This window comes from Lissotriton helveticus, chromosome 3_1 (assembly GCF_964261635.1).
Source record: "Lissotriton helveticus chromosome 3_1, aLisHel1.1, whole genome shotgun sequence".
NCBI classification, from domain to species: Eukaryota; Metazoa; Chordata; class Amphibia; order Caudata; family Salamandridae; genus Lissotriton; species Lissotriton helveticus.
This window is the reverse complement of record NC_136061.1, coordinates 673,219,636-673,237,335: the sequence shown is the minus strand read 5'-3', so window position 1 is coordinate 673,237,335 and position 17,700 is coordinate 673,219,636. Positions and strand designations below refer to the sequence as shown.

The 17,700-nt window shown below is 47.5% G+C and overlaps 1 protein-coding gene across 5 annotated transcripts in view; it reads left to right on the top strand.

Moving 5' to 3' along the window:
* The window catches only part of GALE (UDP-galactose-4-epimerase), a 136,114-nt gene that overhangs the window by 108,000 nt on the left and 10,414 nt on the right, over window positions 1-17,700 (top strand). For all 5 annotated transcript variants that reach the window (XM_078680812.1, XM_078680814.1, XM_078680816.1 and 2 more), the window contains 2 exons: window positions 5,407-5,492; window positions 5,675-5,752. In XM_078680812.1, the coding sequence (XP_078536938.1) occupies window positions 5,407-5,492; window positions 5,675-5,752 (164 nt within the window). The remainder of the gene's footprint in view (window positions 1-5,406; window positions 5,493-5,674; window positions 5,753-17,700) is intronic.

Here is a 17,700-nt window from a genome sequence, read left to right as displayed (position 1 = left end):
ACTCCGCTCGTGTCCGCCTGCAAAATCGCGCAAGCTGTGACTTCCGTCGGGGTCCACCGGCCCTCTCTACCCAGTCGCGGCCGCTGTTGTTCAACTCCACTCCGGCCTCCTCTCGGCTCAAGGTCCCGGATTACCGCTGGACCAGGCCACAAACTTCGCGACGGCGTTTCTCGGTCATCCGAGGTGATCACAAACTCGGGATTACACGGTCGGGCACCGCTTCACCTTCGCTGTGCGGGGGTATGGTTCAGACGCAGGATTAGTGTCAGGATGCTAGGGAGGGAGAGGGCGACCGGCAGAGCCGGGCTCCTAAGCAGCCATTTTGGACAACGTCTTGGCTCCTCGGAGCAAAAACCATTGTTGATAAAACCGCATCTCTGCAAACTGAAATGGTGGGCAGTACTCAAGCTTATTTATGGTGTCAGAGACATACTATCTAAGCCTCTTCCTAACATTCATTGGCACTTTTCACAGACCAGCCACCTCAGCATTTCTAGGTCACAAATCTGAGATGTTGACCACCTTGAAGATGCTCAGGTGTCACAGCCCTTATCATCTTAATGTGTGGCCTAGATTTAGTGGTTTAGAAGGTAATGGAATTGTCTGTTGAATATTTGCTTTACCATTTCTGGAAGTTTATTCCATACATTTTAGTACAGTTATGGACATAATTCTGACGATTGTGTAACAGAAAAGATTGCAGAAAACAGCAGAGGAACATCCCTTTTTATGGCACTCAAAATGTCAGGCATGCCAGTTTTGGGGATGCGTCCAGATTCATTAGCAGCTGTTCCATAGTCCGGAGTTGATAAAGTGAAATATTCTCACAGAACAGCCAGGGACGCAAGGGGGATTGATCACTATCTTAACTGGTGAAGCTTATGTCATAAATAACAGAATATCAACAAACATTGATGGATACAGCTTGATTTTCCGACAAAATATTTTTTTTCAATGTAGCTTTTCAATTAACAGTTGTGTAGAAAAGACTCTGAGCACTTTACCACTGCTGATCAGTGCTAACGTGCATGTGCTTCTTACCTAACCATGTGTGTAAATGGTGTATACCTGATTGGCATATTTAATTTACCTACGAGTGCCTGTTAAAGTGGTATACCATATTCCCAGGGCCATACCTAGGGCCCGTAAATTAAAATCTATTAGTGGGCTTGCAGTATTGATGGTGCCACCCACAGAAGTAGCCTTTCAAGCCTGTCTTAGGTCTGCCACTGCAGTGCCTATGTTTGCAGTGTACTGCCACTTCGACTTTGCATTTAGAATTACTTGCCAAGCCTTTAACTCCCCTTTTCTTTCACATAATCCACACCTAAGATAGGCCCTAGTTAGCCCTAAGGGCAGGGTGCTGTGTAAGTAAAAGGTAGGACATGTACTTTTATGTGTGGCATGTCATGGTAGTGACAAACAGCTAATTTTAGTTTTTCACTTCTGTGAGGCCTACTCCTCTCATAGGTTAACATTGGAAATTCCATTATACACTTGTATAATTCCTAATCACAAAGGAGTAGCTACTTCATGTTTTATATCTTTGGAATGGTAATGATACACCCTGCTTACTGGTGCAGCTGGATTTCACATTACTGTTTTATAAATGCCATGTTTAGGAAGCGGGCGTTTCTCTGCACTTACTGCTCTGTGTGCCTTGCAGCCTGTTTCCAATATACGTCTTGGGTGGGTGAACGCTAAGTTTTGTGCATTGCCTCTAAATAGAAACAAACACAGAAAGGATAGATGTGTCCGAGTACCCATCTTCATACATCTGCTTTCTAATGACCCTGCCTGGGCAGGATGGGAGGGAGATGCTAACACTTCTTTGAATAGGTAAGGTCCTGTCCCCACACAAAGGGCTAATATACAGCCCACCCCATAGAAAGCCTGGCAGGCAAGGGTGGATTGAAAGGAGTACCTGTGTACTACCAGGAGCTGCTTTGAAGTTACCGCCCACATCAAAGGCACTTTTAGTAAACTGGGTCTCTGACCCCCTAAAATCAGACAGTACTGGGCTTGTAACTGAAGCTCTGCCAGAAGAACTGCTTTGCAGCTTCAAGGACACTGCTGGACTGCTGATCTGGAAGGCCTGCTTTTCTGCTGGTTACCCTTCTGCCTGTTGCTCTCTAACTTTGCTGATGGAGAGCTGGACTCTGCCTTCACTCCAAGTGTACTTTGGTTTGCCTTCTGGTGCTTGAGACTCTGGGATTTCAAAGCCTATACTCCTGCTCCTGTGCCTGGCTCACTGGAAATAGCCCAGATACTTGCAACATGGACTTTGACACATCTCCTGTCTGCGTGTAGCAGAACCGGGCTTCGACCCGGATGCAGGAATAAAAGTGGCGCAGTGCATCTGAACCCGCGCTTTTCCTTCTGAGATTGATGCATCAGACAGTGTATTGCCACTCCTGCAGCTTGAAGAGATCAAGGCATCCCCTTGACTGCTTAGAGAAATCCGGCTCATTGCTCGACGCCTCTCAACTCCAGCACCCATCTACGGAACCGACCTATCACCATTAATGTGTGGAAAAATTCGATGCATTCTCGACTTGCGGAAGCCGCAATGATGCATCACACAACACATCTCGCTGTTCCGGCCAGGAAAGTTACTTTGTTCACATGGACCTGCGTGGGTCCAATAGCTTGCCGGCCTGAACTTTGACATTGCCCCAGTCCAGCATGACCTCAAGTGACCCCTAAAGCTCTATTTGCTTTTAAATGCTATTTTTGGCTTTTTCTTTTGAAATTAAATATTTCGACTTTTTGTTGTTTTGGTCTTGTTTTGTTCAGAACATAATAATCTATTTTTCTAAACTTGTGTGGAGTCTTTTTGTGGTGTATTCATTGTGTTACTGTGTGTATGTGTGTGTATTGCAAAAATACTTTACACATTGCCTCGTTAGATAAGTCTGACTGCTCTGTGCCAAGCTTACAGAGGGTGAGCACAGGCTTAGTGTGTACTTAGATTACCCTGACTACAGAGGTGATTCCTACCTGGCCTGGGTGCATACCTCTGCCAACCAGGAGTGCCAGTTCTAACATATGTATACACAGACAGACTGCCCAATCGGACCTTCTTGATCCTCCCATCAACAGCTATACATGAGCAGATACTTACAGACTCCAAGCACCGAAACTTCTTGTATTGAAAATGGGCAGCTTGCACTTTTGAACATGGCTGAAGTACTTCCAATGGTTTTCTAGCTTCTATGCAAACACTGTCTTCATCACCTTTTGAACATACTAAGCTCGATTACTGCCATTTATCTGTCTGAGGCTAGTGCCAATATAAGTTACTACGTCTGGCCCACCACTTCTGCTGGGAGCTCTTATTTCACTTGATTACTTATTGATTGTGAATATGGCTCTTATTTCACTTGATTACTTATTGATTGTGAATATGGCCTAGGTCTTTTACTATTGTGTAGTTGCTCTCATATTTAAAAATGTAGTTGCTGAAGAAAGTAGATATAGTGTGACATTGTTTAAATACATCTAAGTTTAAGTTTTATATTTTTCAATGACCACAACCCTAAATGTGTGGCACCAATTGCACAGGCATACACATTTCTCAAAGCATAATTAGCATGCATCACATATATCATCATCGTCACTCCTGAAGCAGATCGGGGTTATACGGATCAGCGTTCGTCATGGCATCATCCCAACCTGTATTATTTTTAATGTGAGTGACATCGGTCGTCTACTTCATCCGTCCACAATCCTTCACATCTGACCCAGTGTTATGTTTATGGGGAGAGCACCTGGCCTCATATATGTGGAGCTTGAGTATTCAGCATCTGCCTATGGCACGTCCCGATTTAACCAAATTCTGGGGTGTTGGCTTCTTCCAGTTCATGAAGCCCTAGTCTTTTAGTATGTTTAGTAAAGCAAGGTTTGGGCTCCAGTGTAATTGTTGTTTTAGTGTCACCTGAAATACATTGAAGATCCCTTCCCATTTTCAGTAGCGCAATTCTACCGAACATTGATAATGGCATAGACATCCAATTTTATGGTTCTCCAGCAACAGGGGATATGTTGTCAGTTTGTGCTATCTCTTCTACATGAGAAAGTTGGATGCCAACATATCTAATACTTCATGTTTTCACCAGAATCCCAGCGACCTCAACCCAAGACCTATATCTGTCTGAGGAACAAAAGGGGAAAAGCCTAGTTTTGGACCAATTGATTTTCAGTCCCAAGTAATGGCCAAATTCTCCATTGTGTGCAAAGCTGCAGAAGCTGATCTCAGTGGGTGCCTGTGCATTTTTTGTGTATTATTGTTGCAGTACAAATTGTATAATTCGTGTTGTGGTCCCTGGCTTCCCGGTTGTCATTCAGTTGTCTCTGCTGAAGTCCATAGGGTTAAAACCACTAGTGTAGCCAGTGGAGAAATACCTACTACATTGGTTGACATTTCTAAATATTGTTTCAAAGTTGCATGCATACTAGGACTGGATCATCTTAGTTTTTGTAACAGCTATCCCCTGCCAATTTATTATTATTATTTTAATTATTTAAATTATTATTTTATTTTGCACAGAGTATTTTCACTCATTTGGTTGATTCCCCGTGTAGTAAATGTTTCTAATACAAAGTCGGATACCTTCTCATCCATCTCTGATTGGTCTAACACATGAAGAGCATCGAACTGAGTAGTAGATCCAAGTACTCCAAGTCAGAACAGTGTGGTAGGTTTGTTGCCCCAGACATGGAATTTACCCCATGCAACTCCACACAAGATGTGTAGCATGGACATTCACCTGCTGATCTGTGCAGGTTCACATTACTTTCTTAAATTGGATGTTTCAGAAAAGTTGTCTTTCTATATTATTTGAGATGTTGTATAAGATTAGTGCTGCCAGTTGCCAGTTTGTTTGTTGATTGGGATAGGATGGCATATCCTGTCCCATGGAGCCAAACGGGTGAGCAGGTCAGCTATCAGCTGTGACATGATAGTTCATGAGCCTGTGTTTCTTAATATTGGGAGAGGCAGCCACATTTTAGACCCTTCCTGAGCATTCTTCTTGGCTAAATGTCTGAGGTTTGACATATATTACTTATAAATTCCAGAAAAATTACTCATGATATCTTGAAATTAATATTCTTTTCTTATTTGGATGTTTCTTTTGCACAGTGCAGTGTTCACATTTAAAAAACATTTTAAACATAAACAAAGTGTTGTCAAAGTACATAGTTTGTGCACTTCTGCTGCCACCACTATGAACTCTGCTGCTTCATGAGTGGCATTGTTGCAGGCCATCATGCTATGTTTGTAATGTCAATGTCTGTGCTGCTTTTGGGAGGCAGTGAAGTGTTACCTACTACTGCTCCACGGACCTATTGCGCATGATGTAGTTTTCCCAGACCTCTCTCATCTTGTGCTTCCTCTTTACATAGGTGTCCGTGACTACATACACATTGTGGATCTGGCGAAAGGTCATGTTGCTACTCTGAAGAAGCTGGAGGAAAACTGCGGCTGCAAAGTAAGTTGTGGTTGTGATTTGGTTCATTGTTCTTCTCTGTCCTGTTATATTAAATCAATTCAGTTTAAGTGCGTGACCCTTCCCCCGACACCCTAGTGATCCCTCAGAACCATGTGCTCTCCGATACAGTGTTCCAGGACATGCACTGAATCTCACTTCACTTCACTGATCTATCATTGCAGATCTACAACTTGGGGACAGGCACTGGCTATTCTGTGCTCCAGATGGTAAAGGCTATGGAAAAAGCTTCTGGGAAACAGGTAAAGAATGAGAAGTTGCTAGCATTGAAAATATACTTTCAGTATTGAGCTTTAAGAAGAGTACTGTGTTGCAGATGTGGTCAATTGTATGAGGAAGGTGTTTTATGCTGGTAAATTACGACAGTATCACCCGAATGCTGTGTGATGGGCATGTGCAACTTCCATGTTTAGCTTTTACTGTTGTTGTCACTGCTGCCTCTGTGTACAGTTTCAAATCATGTATACAGGTATCTGCGACTTCTGTGCACAGACTCACTGTAGGAAGCTGGCTCTTTATTAGTGGACATGGTTAGCACCCCACTTTTTTAGCCCGGAAAATTATATGGTTTAGACTGCAGTGCGCTGGGTCCCTGCCAACCAGGTTCCCTGTGCCAGTGTTTCTTCCTTAAAACCGTTCAACAATTGGCCCTTCAGGCCTCCTGTAAGTCCTTATTAACTAGTACCTGTGTACCTAGGGCATTGGGACTGAAGAGGGTCACCTAGGTCATGCAGACTGCCACTGCCGCATGCATGCCCTGTTTCAGACAAAAACGACAAAGTCGACATGGTACACTGCCTGTGTATCTTGCCAGCCAGCACTGCCTAAGGTATAGGTAAGTCACCCCTTTAACAGGCCTTACAAGCCCATGGCAGGGTGCACTATATCTAAGATGTAGGCTTATCTGCATGAGCAATATTTAGGTCTATTCCTTAATATTGGAAGTGCCCGGGAAGCCATTGAGAGTACATGGGCTAGAAACTCGGCAAATCGAGTTCAACAGCACCATGATGGCTTCACTCAACACAAGAGTGTTTGGTACCAAAGTGCTCCTGTCAATAAACCCACACTGATGCCAGTGTGGGATTTATTGAAATATGTATTCAGAGTGCACCTCAGAGGTGCCCTCTGAAAACCTACCAAACCTGGTGTGGTCTCAGACTAGCTTTAGGCAGTCTGCCACCACCAGACATGTTTCTGGACCTCTGGGTCAAGAGCCCCCGCTCTCTGAGGGCAGAAACAAAGCACATACTGGGCAGAGGTGGCACAGTGCTCGAAAGGGAAACTTCAGGGGCCTGCCGCCTTTGTAATGCGACCCCCAGCCTTTTCTGCTAGCAACAAATGGCAGCCCCCAGTTCAAACCCCCACTTTTGGTGGGAGAACCGATGGAAAAACTTTGTAAGCATAGGAGGTGCACCCTCCTTTACCAACTCCACCCCACAGGTGGAAGAGGCAAAGTAAAGCATGCTTTCCAGTGCCCACCATCTTGATGATGGTGGTGGGACTTATCCAATCCGAGCTAGGGCTATGCCCCCTCCCACAGAAGGTGGTATAATAGTGGGTGTAGACATCTCTGGTAAGGAACCCATTGGCCCCTACCTGCTACCCCCGTAACACCACTAAATCCAGTATTTAGGTGGCTTCCCCGGAACCTGAAGTTAGTTCCTGCTGACCTAAGAAGAAAGGACAAAGAAGACGCCTTGCAGAGAAGACTGAAGACAACGCCTGTCCTGCAGCCAGTGACCTCCAAAACCCTGGGATGACTGCCTTCCTTCGACAAAGACCAGAACTCCAAGGGACCTGTCCCCAAGAAGACAAAGGACTCTGGTGCCTTCCAGATCCGTGATCCCTGACCACACTGCACCCGACGCCTTCAGCCCGAGTCCACGTGGCCCACTAGTCCACAAAAGGTTCCCCAGCAATCCTGAGTCCAAGTTCAGTGGTGACTGACCCATCCTGAACTCCATGATGACACCTGCAGTGTCAATCCAAAGGCTCCCCCAACCAGCTCCAAGAAGAGTAACCCGACGTCAAAGGACACCCCTGCACTCGAAGCCCCTGGAGAGTTCTTTGACTGTGTCCCTGTGACCTACAGCATCCCAGCTTACCTCTGCTGTCACTGGTGTTCGTCATGCAGCCTCCGGTTAGACACCTGCAGTCTGTTTTCAAAACCAAGTTTCTCCATTCAGTTTTGTTGGGCGCATAACCCCATGTTTGCACCCTGCACCCGACCACCCCTGTGCCTCTGGTGCTATATGTTTGGTGCTCCCTTGTGGCCCCCTGTGCTTGCCTAAACCTCAGAAGCTTGAGCCCTGCAGACCCTTAACTTACCTGCAAGCACCCCAGTTTCCATTGGGTTACATTGCACCCAACCTCCAGATTTGACCTCTGCACACGACCGCCCCTGTGCCGCTGGTGGTGCAGTGTTTGTGCTTACCTTAACCTTGCCCTCTGCTGACCCTGAAGCCCGAAGACTGAAATTTTAATTTGCATACTTACCTGTAACATGCAGTTCAAGGCATGTGGGCTGCTAAATTCATATCTAGTGCATAGATCGCCGCCTAGTGTTGGGTCCGGATGATTGCACATTGTTGTCCTGGAAGAGTCTTCGAAGTATCACGAGATAGGTGGCTCCTCCCCTGGACTACAGTGCGCATGGGCATCGGCTCCATCCCCAGATTGTTTTTTTCTGCCATTGGGTTCGGATGTGATTTCGACGCCTCCTTGTCGGAATCGAAAACTTACTTCCTTAAGGCCAAAAGGCCTTCGATACTCGCGTCGGTATTGTTTGCGAACGGTCCCGAGCATCGTCCGACTCTTCGTGTCGGAATTCTGGGGAGTTGCTACTCTTCGGACATCGAGGCCCTGTACTCGCAGCAAGACACCGACGGAATCATCATGGAACGGAGTCCGTTCAAGCGCTGCCCCGTGTGTGGGTCTAAGTACCCACACATCGACGTGCATCCAGTTTGTAATAAATGTCTCTCGCCGGATCACGACGAGGACAACTGCATGGCCTGCTCCAAATTCAGGTCAAAGCAGACACTCAAGCATCGGCGCGCGGCGCGCCTCGAGGCCTTGCACGCAGCACCGGCACCCGACGACATATTCGACGACCCCGCAGAAGAAGGCCTAAGCCATCATCTTCAAATTTCACCACCATCGACGGAGGTCGAGGCCGATCCGGAGGAATACATCGAAGGACAGAGCCAAGACCTTGAATACGTCGATGAGGTAGGGGACGACAAAGAAGTCTATGGGGCCGCGGAAGATAGCTCAGAGGAAGAGCTATGCCCCGAAAGTTACTCGACTCAGGCTCAGGTCACGGGATCGCCACTCGGCCTTACCCACGACCCTGCACCGATATCCCCAGCCCCGCCTTCGGGCCCGGCCACGGATACACCGGAGGAGCCGTTGTTGCGCGTATCGAAACTGAAACCGCAACCAGTACAGTCGACAACATCTAAGATGGCCGACGTCACGCCTAAACCGAAACCGAAACCTACGGCCTCGACAACATCTAAGATGGCCGAAGACACGTCGAAATCGAAACCGAAACAAACGGCTTCGACGACATCTAAAATGGCCGACGTCCCGTCCAAAATTACTAAGCCGGCTCTGTCTTCGACTCCGTCGCCCTTAGGCCCTACAAAGCCGAAGAAGGCCGTTGAGTCACCGGCGCCACACGTGGTGGCCAAGGACACGTCCTCGAAGAAGGTAGTCCATCACGTCTCGACGGCTGCGGCGTCGACCTCCAAACAGACGGTCGAGGCAAAGACCACTAAAGGCCAAGATCCGAAAGCCGGAGCCACTACTCCTCGGCACAAAGACACCGGATCTGCATCGACGGCGTCGGCGCCTAAGACAGCTGCAGGGCAGCGAACCGTTGGAGTCAAGGATCCATCGATGCCTACTTCTGCCACGCCGAAGTCCTCCCAGGCGGACGAACATGAAGCATCGGTCGTCAAACCCTCGGCTTCATTTACAAAACAGGTCACCGAGTCGCTCAAGAAGATTCGGGAGAAAACACTGCCGTCGGCAAAGACTGCGCCATCGGATCCGAAACCGATGGAGCCGCCTGCCAAGAAGTCGACGAAACTTATCTACACACTACCACCAAAGGTGCCACCAAAGGCGTTTGCACCCCAAACGGTGCCAAAGACCTCAGGGACTTCGGAACATTCCACGTCCAGTGCTATTTTGCCTCGACAAACAGCATCTGAGGACGAATGTGAGCATTATATCGATGCCCACACAGGGAAAATTACACTTTATAAGAGAAAGATCACTTCCCAGCCACTGGAGTCATTTGTAATTCCACTGAAAAAGAAAAGCCAAACACAGGACATACCTGCCCTTGTTGAACCTCTGCAAACTCCCCCAAGGAGGAGTCCAACCCCTTCCCCCAACCAATCAGGGGGTGAGGATGATGACCAAGATGAACAATACAACTTCCCTACTGGCAATGACCCTGATGTGAATCAGGACCCATATGACGACGCTGGGGACCAGGGAAGTCATCAGGTGGTGCAGGACCCACAAGGTTTTGGGGCACGTACATCACCAACTGAGGATTCAGCAGCTTTCAATGCTTTAATTGAGAGGGCAGCTGCAAATCATAATGTAGATATGCATGCTGACCCGGTGGAAGAGGATTTCCTGTTTGACACTTTCTCTGTCTCCGAAAGAACAGTCAAAACACTTCCTATGTTGAAAGGTGTCCTTACACATGCGCCAGAGATCTTTAAAGAACCTACAAGGGCAAGAGTGGTAAACCCACGTATAGAGAAAAAATACAGACCTGCACCTGGGGACCCTGCCTATATTCGGGGACAGTTGACTCTGGATTCGTTGGTGGTCGCAAATGCCCGCAAAAGGGCAAACTCCCAAACAACTGGTGAAGCTCCTCCCCAGACAAGGAGTCGAAGGTGCTTGAGGCATCTGGCAAGAGGGTGGCTGCGCAGGCTGCTAATGTATGGCGTATCGCAAACACACAAGCACTGTTGGCGCGTTACGATAGGGCGCATTACGACACCCTAGAACAGCTCCTTCAACATCTACCTGATGAGTATAAAGAAGCAGGCGAAATGCTCATACAAGAGGGAAAGCTTATATCAAACGCTGCAATAAAGTGCGCACTTGATGTAGCGGACACAGCGGCGAGAGGAATTAACACTAGCGTCATGCTAAGGCGTCAAGCCTGGCTTCGTATATCTGGATTTAAGCCTGACATCCAAACTACAATCCTCAACCAGCCCGTCAATCCTGACAGACTGTTTGGCCCAGATGTAGACACCACACTTGAAAAGATTAAGAAGGACAACGAGACTGCTAAGTCCATGGGGGCACTTCAATCAGAACAGTTCAGGAGCAACACTTTTCGTCGCTCAGGAGCGCGTAGTGTTACCAGAGGACACATGGGACAACAAACACAATTCACAAAAGGTGGTGCGCAATCCTCGTACCCCAAGCAAGGTAGAGGGGGTTACCGAGGTAACAGTGCCAAAGGCAGGGGCAGAGGGAACAACAACTCCTGTTCCTCTGCCGCAAACAAACAGTGACTCCCTGTCACTGCCCCCCGACCATCCAACACCTGTCGGGGGAAGACTCCAGCAGTTCCTACCAGTCTGGTCGTCCATCACCACGGACAGGTGGGTGAGAAAACTAATCCAGTACGGGTATTGTTTGGAGTTAACATCCACTCCTCCCAACATTCCCCCAAGACACCTGTCCTATGTCGGCAGAGCACTTGCACTTATTGCAGCAGGAAGTGCTAGTAATGCTGCAAAAAGGAGCAATCGAACTCGTGCCAGTGGAGGAGGAAGGAACAGGGGTCTATTCCCTGTACTTCCTCATCCCAAAAAAGGACGGATCCCTCAGACCCATTCTGGATCTACGCCCTCTCAACATGTATATACTGTCAGAACATTTCCACATGCTGACACTGCAACAGATACTTCCCCTTCTAAACCAAGGGGACTTCCTGGCAACCTTAGACCTCAAGGATGCCTACTTCCACATCCCACTCCACCCGTCCCACAGAAAATACCTCAGGTTTACCATTCACAACAAGCACTATCAGTTCAAAGTGCTACCCTTCGGAGTGACTACTGCCCCCAGAGTGTTTACGAAGTGTCTGGCGGCGGTGGCGGCGCACCTCAGGAGACAGAACATACATGTCTACCCGTACCTCGACGACTGGCTCATGCAAGCAAAGTCGGAAAGACAGTGCGCCTCACACATGTCCCACACTATTCAACTCCTTCACAGTCTGGGGTTCTCTCTGAATTACCCAAAGTCGCACCTTCAACCAGCCCATGTGCGGCAGTATCTGGGCGCGACAATAAACACCCTGACGGCTATGGCTCAGCCAAACACAGTCAGAATCAACAGCATTCAGTCAATGATCCAAAGATTCAGACCACAACACTCCCTGCCAGCGAGAGTGTTCATGCAGTTGATAGGCATGAGGGCCTCCTGCATCTTCATAGTCCCGCACGCAAGGTTGCACATGCGCCCCCTCCAAGAATGCCTGGCAAATCAATGGACACAAGCTCAGGGACAACTGACAGACCTAGTGTTGGTGACCGGTCGAGCATACAACTCTCTGCATTGGTGGAATCCACACAACCTTTGCAAGGGACGACCGTTCCAAGAGCCTGTGCCACAGATTGTCCTAACAACGGACGCATCTCTCCAGGGGTGGGGAGCGCATGTGCTCCACTACACGGTGCAGGGACTGTGGTCAACCCAGCAACAACGATTGCACATCAACTACCTGGAATTGATGGCAATCTTCATGGCGCTCAAGTCCTTCAAAGTACATTTGTGCAACAAGGTTGTGTTGATCCGGACGGACAACATGACAGCCATGTACTACATCCAAAAGCAGGGAGGTACTCACTCGCCACAGCTGTCTCATCTGGCTCAGAGCATGTGGAAGTGGGCCATTCAAAGGAACATCTTCCTCATGGCAGAACACCTCCCGGGCAAGGACAATCAGATGGCGGATCTGCTCAGCAGGTACAGCCATCAAATGCACGAGTGGGAGATACATCCATCAGTACTCCACCCGTACTTCCAGCAGTGGGGTCATCCAGAGATAGACCTGTTTGCCACAAGGGAAAACGCTTTGCCGCCAGGTTCCCTCACCCGGAATCGCAAGGGAATGCGATATGGATGAACTGGTCAGGCAAATTTGCGTACGCTTTTCCCCCAGCGCCTCTCATTCCGCTGGTGGCAAGAAAGCTAAAGCAACACTCGATGACTCTCATCCTGGTTGCTCCAACATGGGCACGCCAACCATGGTACACCACGTTTCTAGAACTTTCCGTGGTACCGCATCAAAGGCTACATCTCACATCCAGGCTCTTGACGCAGAACCATGGCGACATTCAGCATCCAGATCCGCAACAGCTCAATCTGGCGATCTGGCTCCTGAGGTCTTAGAGTTTGGCTACCTCAACCTGCCTCCAGAATGCATGGACATCATTCGGGAGGCAAGAAAGCCCACGACCAGAGCTTGCTATGCGGCGAAATGGAAGCGGTTTGTCATCTACTGTACTGACAACAATATCAACCCGCTAGATGCATCCATTCCTAACATCATCTGCTATTTGTTACATCTTTACAAATGCAATCTGGCGTACGCTTCCATTCGGATACATTTATCCGCCATAGCGGCTTATCTCCAAAATAGGCAGCACCTCTCTGTTTTCAGGGTGCCTGCCATGAAAGCCTTCCTGGAGGGACTGAAGCGAGTCATTCCTCCGAGAACACCACCAGCTCCAGTGTGGAACCTCAATGTGGTCCTCACGAGGCTGATGGGTCCACCCTTCGAGCCACTGCACTCCTGCGAAATTCAATTTCTAACATGGAAAGTGGCTTTCCTCATTGCTATCACATCGCTCAGACGTGTTAGCGAGCTGCAAGCGCTCACAATCCAAGAGCCATTCATCCAAATACATTCAAACAGGGTGGTGCTACGCACTAACCCCAAATTCCTTCCTAAGGTGGTGTCACAGTTTCATATCAATCAAACTATTGACCTACCCGCATTCTTTCAAAACCCGCAAACGGTAGCTGAACGAATGCTCCATACACTGGACGTTAGGAGGGCGTTGATGTACTACATTGACAGAACACAACACTTCAGGAAAACACAACAACTTTTTGTTGCCTTCTCAGCACAGCACAAAGGCAACCCCATTTCCAAAGCGGGAATAGCCAGATGGATTGTTAAGTGCATCCAAATCTGTTATCAAAAAGCTAAGCGCACTTTAACAATACCCCCAAGGGCGCACTCCACACGCAAGTTGGGGGCGTCCATGGCTTTCCTGGGGAACATTCCTTTAGAGGACATTTGCAGAGCAGCCACATGGGTCACACCGCACACATTTACCAAACATTACTGTGTGGACGTGCATTCCAAGCAGCAAGCAGCTGTAGGGCAGGCTGTTCTCAAGACACTTTTTCAAGCTTCTGCAGCTGGCACGGGCAACCGCCCTTAATGGAGGGACTGCTATGTATTCTATGCACTAGATATGAATTTAGCAGCCCACATGCCTCGAACTGAATATGCTACTTACCAGTATGCATCTGTTCTTGGCATGTAGGGCTGCTAACATTCATATCGCCCTCCCTCCTCCCCGGTGCCCGTAGCGGCTGCAGACACTATCTTGCATTCATCATTAGCATGGACATCCTTTACACTATTTCACTCCATCTCTGCCACAATGGCTAAAAACAATCTGGGGATGGAGCCGATGCCCATGCACACTGTAGTCCAGGGGAGGAGCCACCTATCTCGTGATACTTCGAAGACTCTTCCAGGACAACAATGTGCAATCATCCGGACCCAACACTAGGCGGCGATCTATGCACTAGATATGAATGTTAGCAGCCCTACATGCCAAGAACAGATGCATACTGGTAAGTAGCATATTCATTATTGTTTTCCTCCATATGTTAAGATTGCAAAGACTGAAAATTGCCCTAAGTGTCCACTTTTGAAACTTAAAAGTATTTTTATTTAAAAATGTATTTTATATTTTTGTGGTCTGCGTAAATAAATGTACCAAAGTACTATTTTTATAAATTGATCTCAGATTTATTCATTGAGTGTCTCATTTATTGCCACTGTGTATACAACAAATGCATTAACACAACCCTTACCGCTCGCCCACACTACCACAAAAAAGAGCTTTAGCGTTATCTATTTAGCCTCTGTACAACTACTGGAGATCCACTGGACCCACTACACACCATACCTCTTTTTGGTATAGTATATGGTGAGCCAGCGTCTCACAGTTACCCTAGTCTTGTCCCAGTGGCTCGACTTCTTTCTTAATTCCTGGGGAGAGGCTGGGCCTAAGTTCACCAAGTGCTGAGGCAACTTTTTGGAATCACAGTTACTTTATAGATGTTCTTTCATAATAAGATTATCAAGCTCAACATTGTTTTGCACCTTGTTACCTTTTAACTAGCCACCTAGTGTTTCGACTGAGAAGTCTACAAAATCTACCCAAATCTGATTTACAGGTTTTACGAGTTTCCCTGAACCTGATCCTGTACTCTTCAGCGGTGAGTCTAAAGCTCTCAATCTCAATGTCTTTCATGAGGTCATAGGACTCAGCATCTGCCTCTTTTTGTGTCGGGAGTCTATCCCTACACATTCGCAAGAACAGCTTCCAGTGTATAGCGCCCCAATACTTCTGACTGAGTTTCTTCATTTGACAAGCCCTCTCAAAGGCTGTAGACCATTTGCTGATATCATCACCTTCTGCATATTTGTAGACAATTCCTCTGGGGATTTGATTTTAGGGTCCAAAGCTTAGTCTTTCTCCCTAGTTATAATTGTGCTGCTACAAGAGATGGGTCCTAGGCTCATATCAGCTCTCTCTTTTTCTATAGCTAAGATTTTGGTTTCTAAAGCCAGTCTCCTGGCCAGTGTCTGAAGTTCAGGATCCTCATCCTCGACTTCATCTGGGGTACTACTAGTAGTACTTCCAGTAGAGGTGCTGTCAGAGGGTGAGACCACAGACTTGTTATCACTGGCCCCTGCATCCTGTGTCATTTGTATTTCCTTACATTTCCTTACATTGTCATGGCTCTATCATGCTCAGCAAGTAGGTAATGGAGATGGCTCTTTGTAGGTCTAGTCCCCATGGCAAGGTCCCATGCTGTGCAGAGGCCCTTAAGTTAAGCTAACTTAAGTTTTCTGTATGGACTTAGATTGAGCACCTGGGTATTACTCTCTGTCTCAGACATGGTATTAGATCAGTTGTGACCTGTTTAGAAAGTTAGACAAAATTTAGCAAACTATACTTTTGGAAGGCCTAACTGTCTATGCAAGTTTTTACACATCTACTACAAATGGACTGGGGACTTAACGAAGGCCCTAACTGTTCACGTTTTAAAGATTTTGAAAAAATCGACAAAACTAAACAAATCTATTTTAACTAATGTCAATTGTGGATTTACTTAGTAGAATCACCCATTGACCAAGTGGTAAATGTAAAGTCTTATTTGCCATCGCTGAACCACCAATGTAGGAAGCTGGCTCTTTATATAATAGACTAAAATCAGGTACACTGTGTAAAGAGTCCTAGCAAACCTCGATTGGTTGACAGAGGCACAAATTATATCCCAAATGCTCGCTTTTGTGGTAGTATGGGAGAGCAGTTAGGGGTATCAAAGGGTAGTGCTATGCATTTGTTGACACACACACACCGGCAATAAATGAGACTGGCACTCATGAATAAATCCAAGACCAATTTAGAAAAATAAGTCGTATTTTGATATACATCTTGATAACAAGAACCTCAGTAGTAGGCAAGTACTGTTTAGAATACTGATTTTAGCAGGTAAGTAAAATGTTTACTTAGGAAAGCATTATGCGTGAAGATTCATCTATGGGAGAAAAGGCACGTATAGCATACAGTTATGTGCGTTTGGTTTCAGGGGGTCTCCGTCGGGACTTAGGATCGTAGGAGGCCAATGTCCAAAGTACTTCTAGCAGTTTCTCATTACCTGCCCTGGGGCGTCCGGGTGTAGAGATGCTGGTTGTGTTAATAGCGTGTGCGCTATGCTGGTAAGGAGAAGGGGGGGGCACCTAGAAACAGGCTGCAGAGGGGGACTTGAGGACAAGTCCAGGAGCTCCCAACAGGTGGCTCGGGTCACTATAGTCCGAGGGACAAGAGAGCACATTTGGTTTGTGGGAACCCAGGCTGGGAAGTTCTGGTGCAGAGCGGGAAGGTCGACTGGGGTCTGTGCATCCTAGCCTCTTGCAGTCCTAGGTCTTGCTGGTTGAGGGGGCAAAAATCAGGACTGCTCGGTCACTCCAGAAGTGGGTCCCTCCGCTGCTGATGTCCCTCAACGACTGCTTTGTCTTGGAGTCGTGGAAGTCCTGACTGGACTCTCACGGTCTTTGCTTGTTGCCAGGGGACCTGTGCCCCAGGCATTGGTCCTGTGCAGCTCCGGTTGGTCCTGGTGTCCTCTCACTTGGTGGGGGGACAGATCTGACATTTAGGAGCACATAGTCCTCTTCTTGGGGTGGTGCTATGTCAGGTTGGCCGGGGAGCGGCAACTCGTTAGACCAGACTTTTCATTGCGGTGCCTGCGAACTGCAGGGGGGTATCTCCTCTACTCCAAGAGAGATTGCTGGCAATTTGTGAAGTGCTGGCAGCCCACCAGTGTTCTTGGTTGGAACCCACCAGTGTTCTTGGTAGGTGTTCTGCTCCAGGACCAGTCGCTGGGTCTCCTCACCTCAAATGTCTATTTTTCTAACCGAGTTTTTAAGCATAAGATTAGCACAGTGCCATCCATGCCAAGCTAGAACGTGTGGCAAATAAAAGCGTTTTCACTATACACTTCCTGGATTGCCTCTTTTTCCTGTAAAGAATTTGGTCCACCAATCGACACGGGGGCTTGAACCCTTGATGAAGTACCAATATGCTGTTGGAAGCAACAGTTTTCTGCAGGACAGCTATACCCCCCACAGTCCAAATCTGCTCAGCTCAAATGTCGGTTTATTGATATATATATACTGCCAGTTCCAATTCCTCATCTGAATCAGAGATCCACACCAGGAAAGACACCACACCACTCCTTTTGATTTTGCGCTTGGGTTTTATTCCACTGTAACACGTTTCAGCATTACTTGCCTTGATCACACATCAAGCGTTTGTTT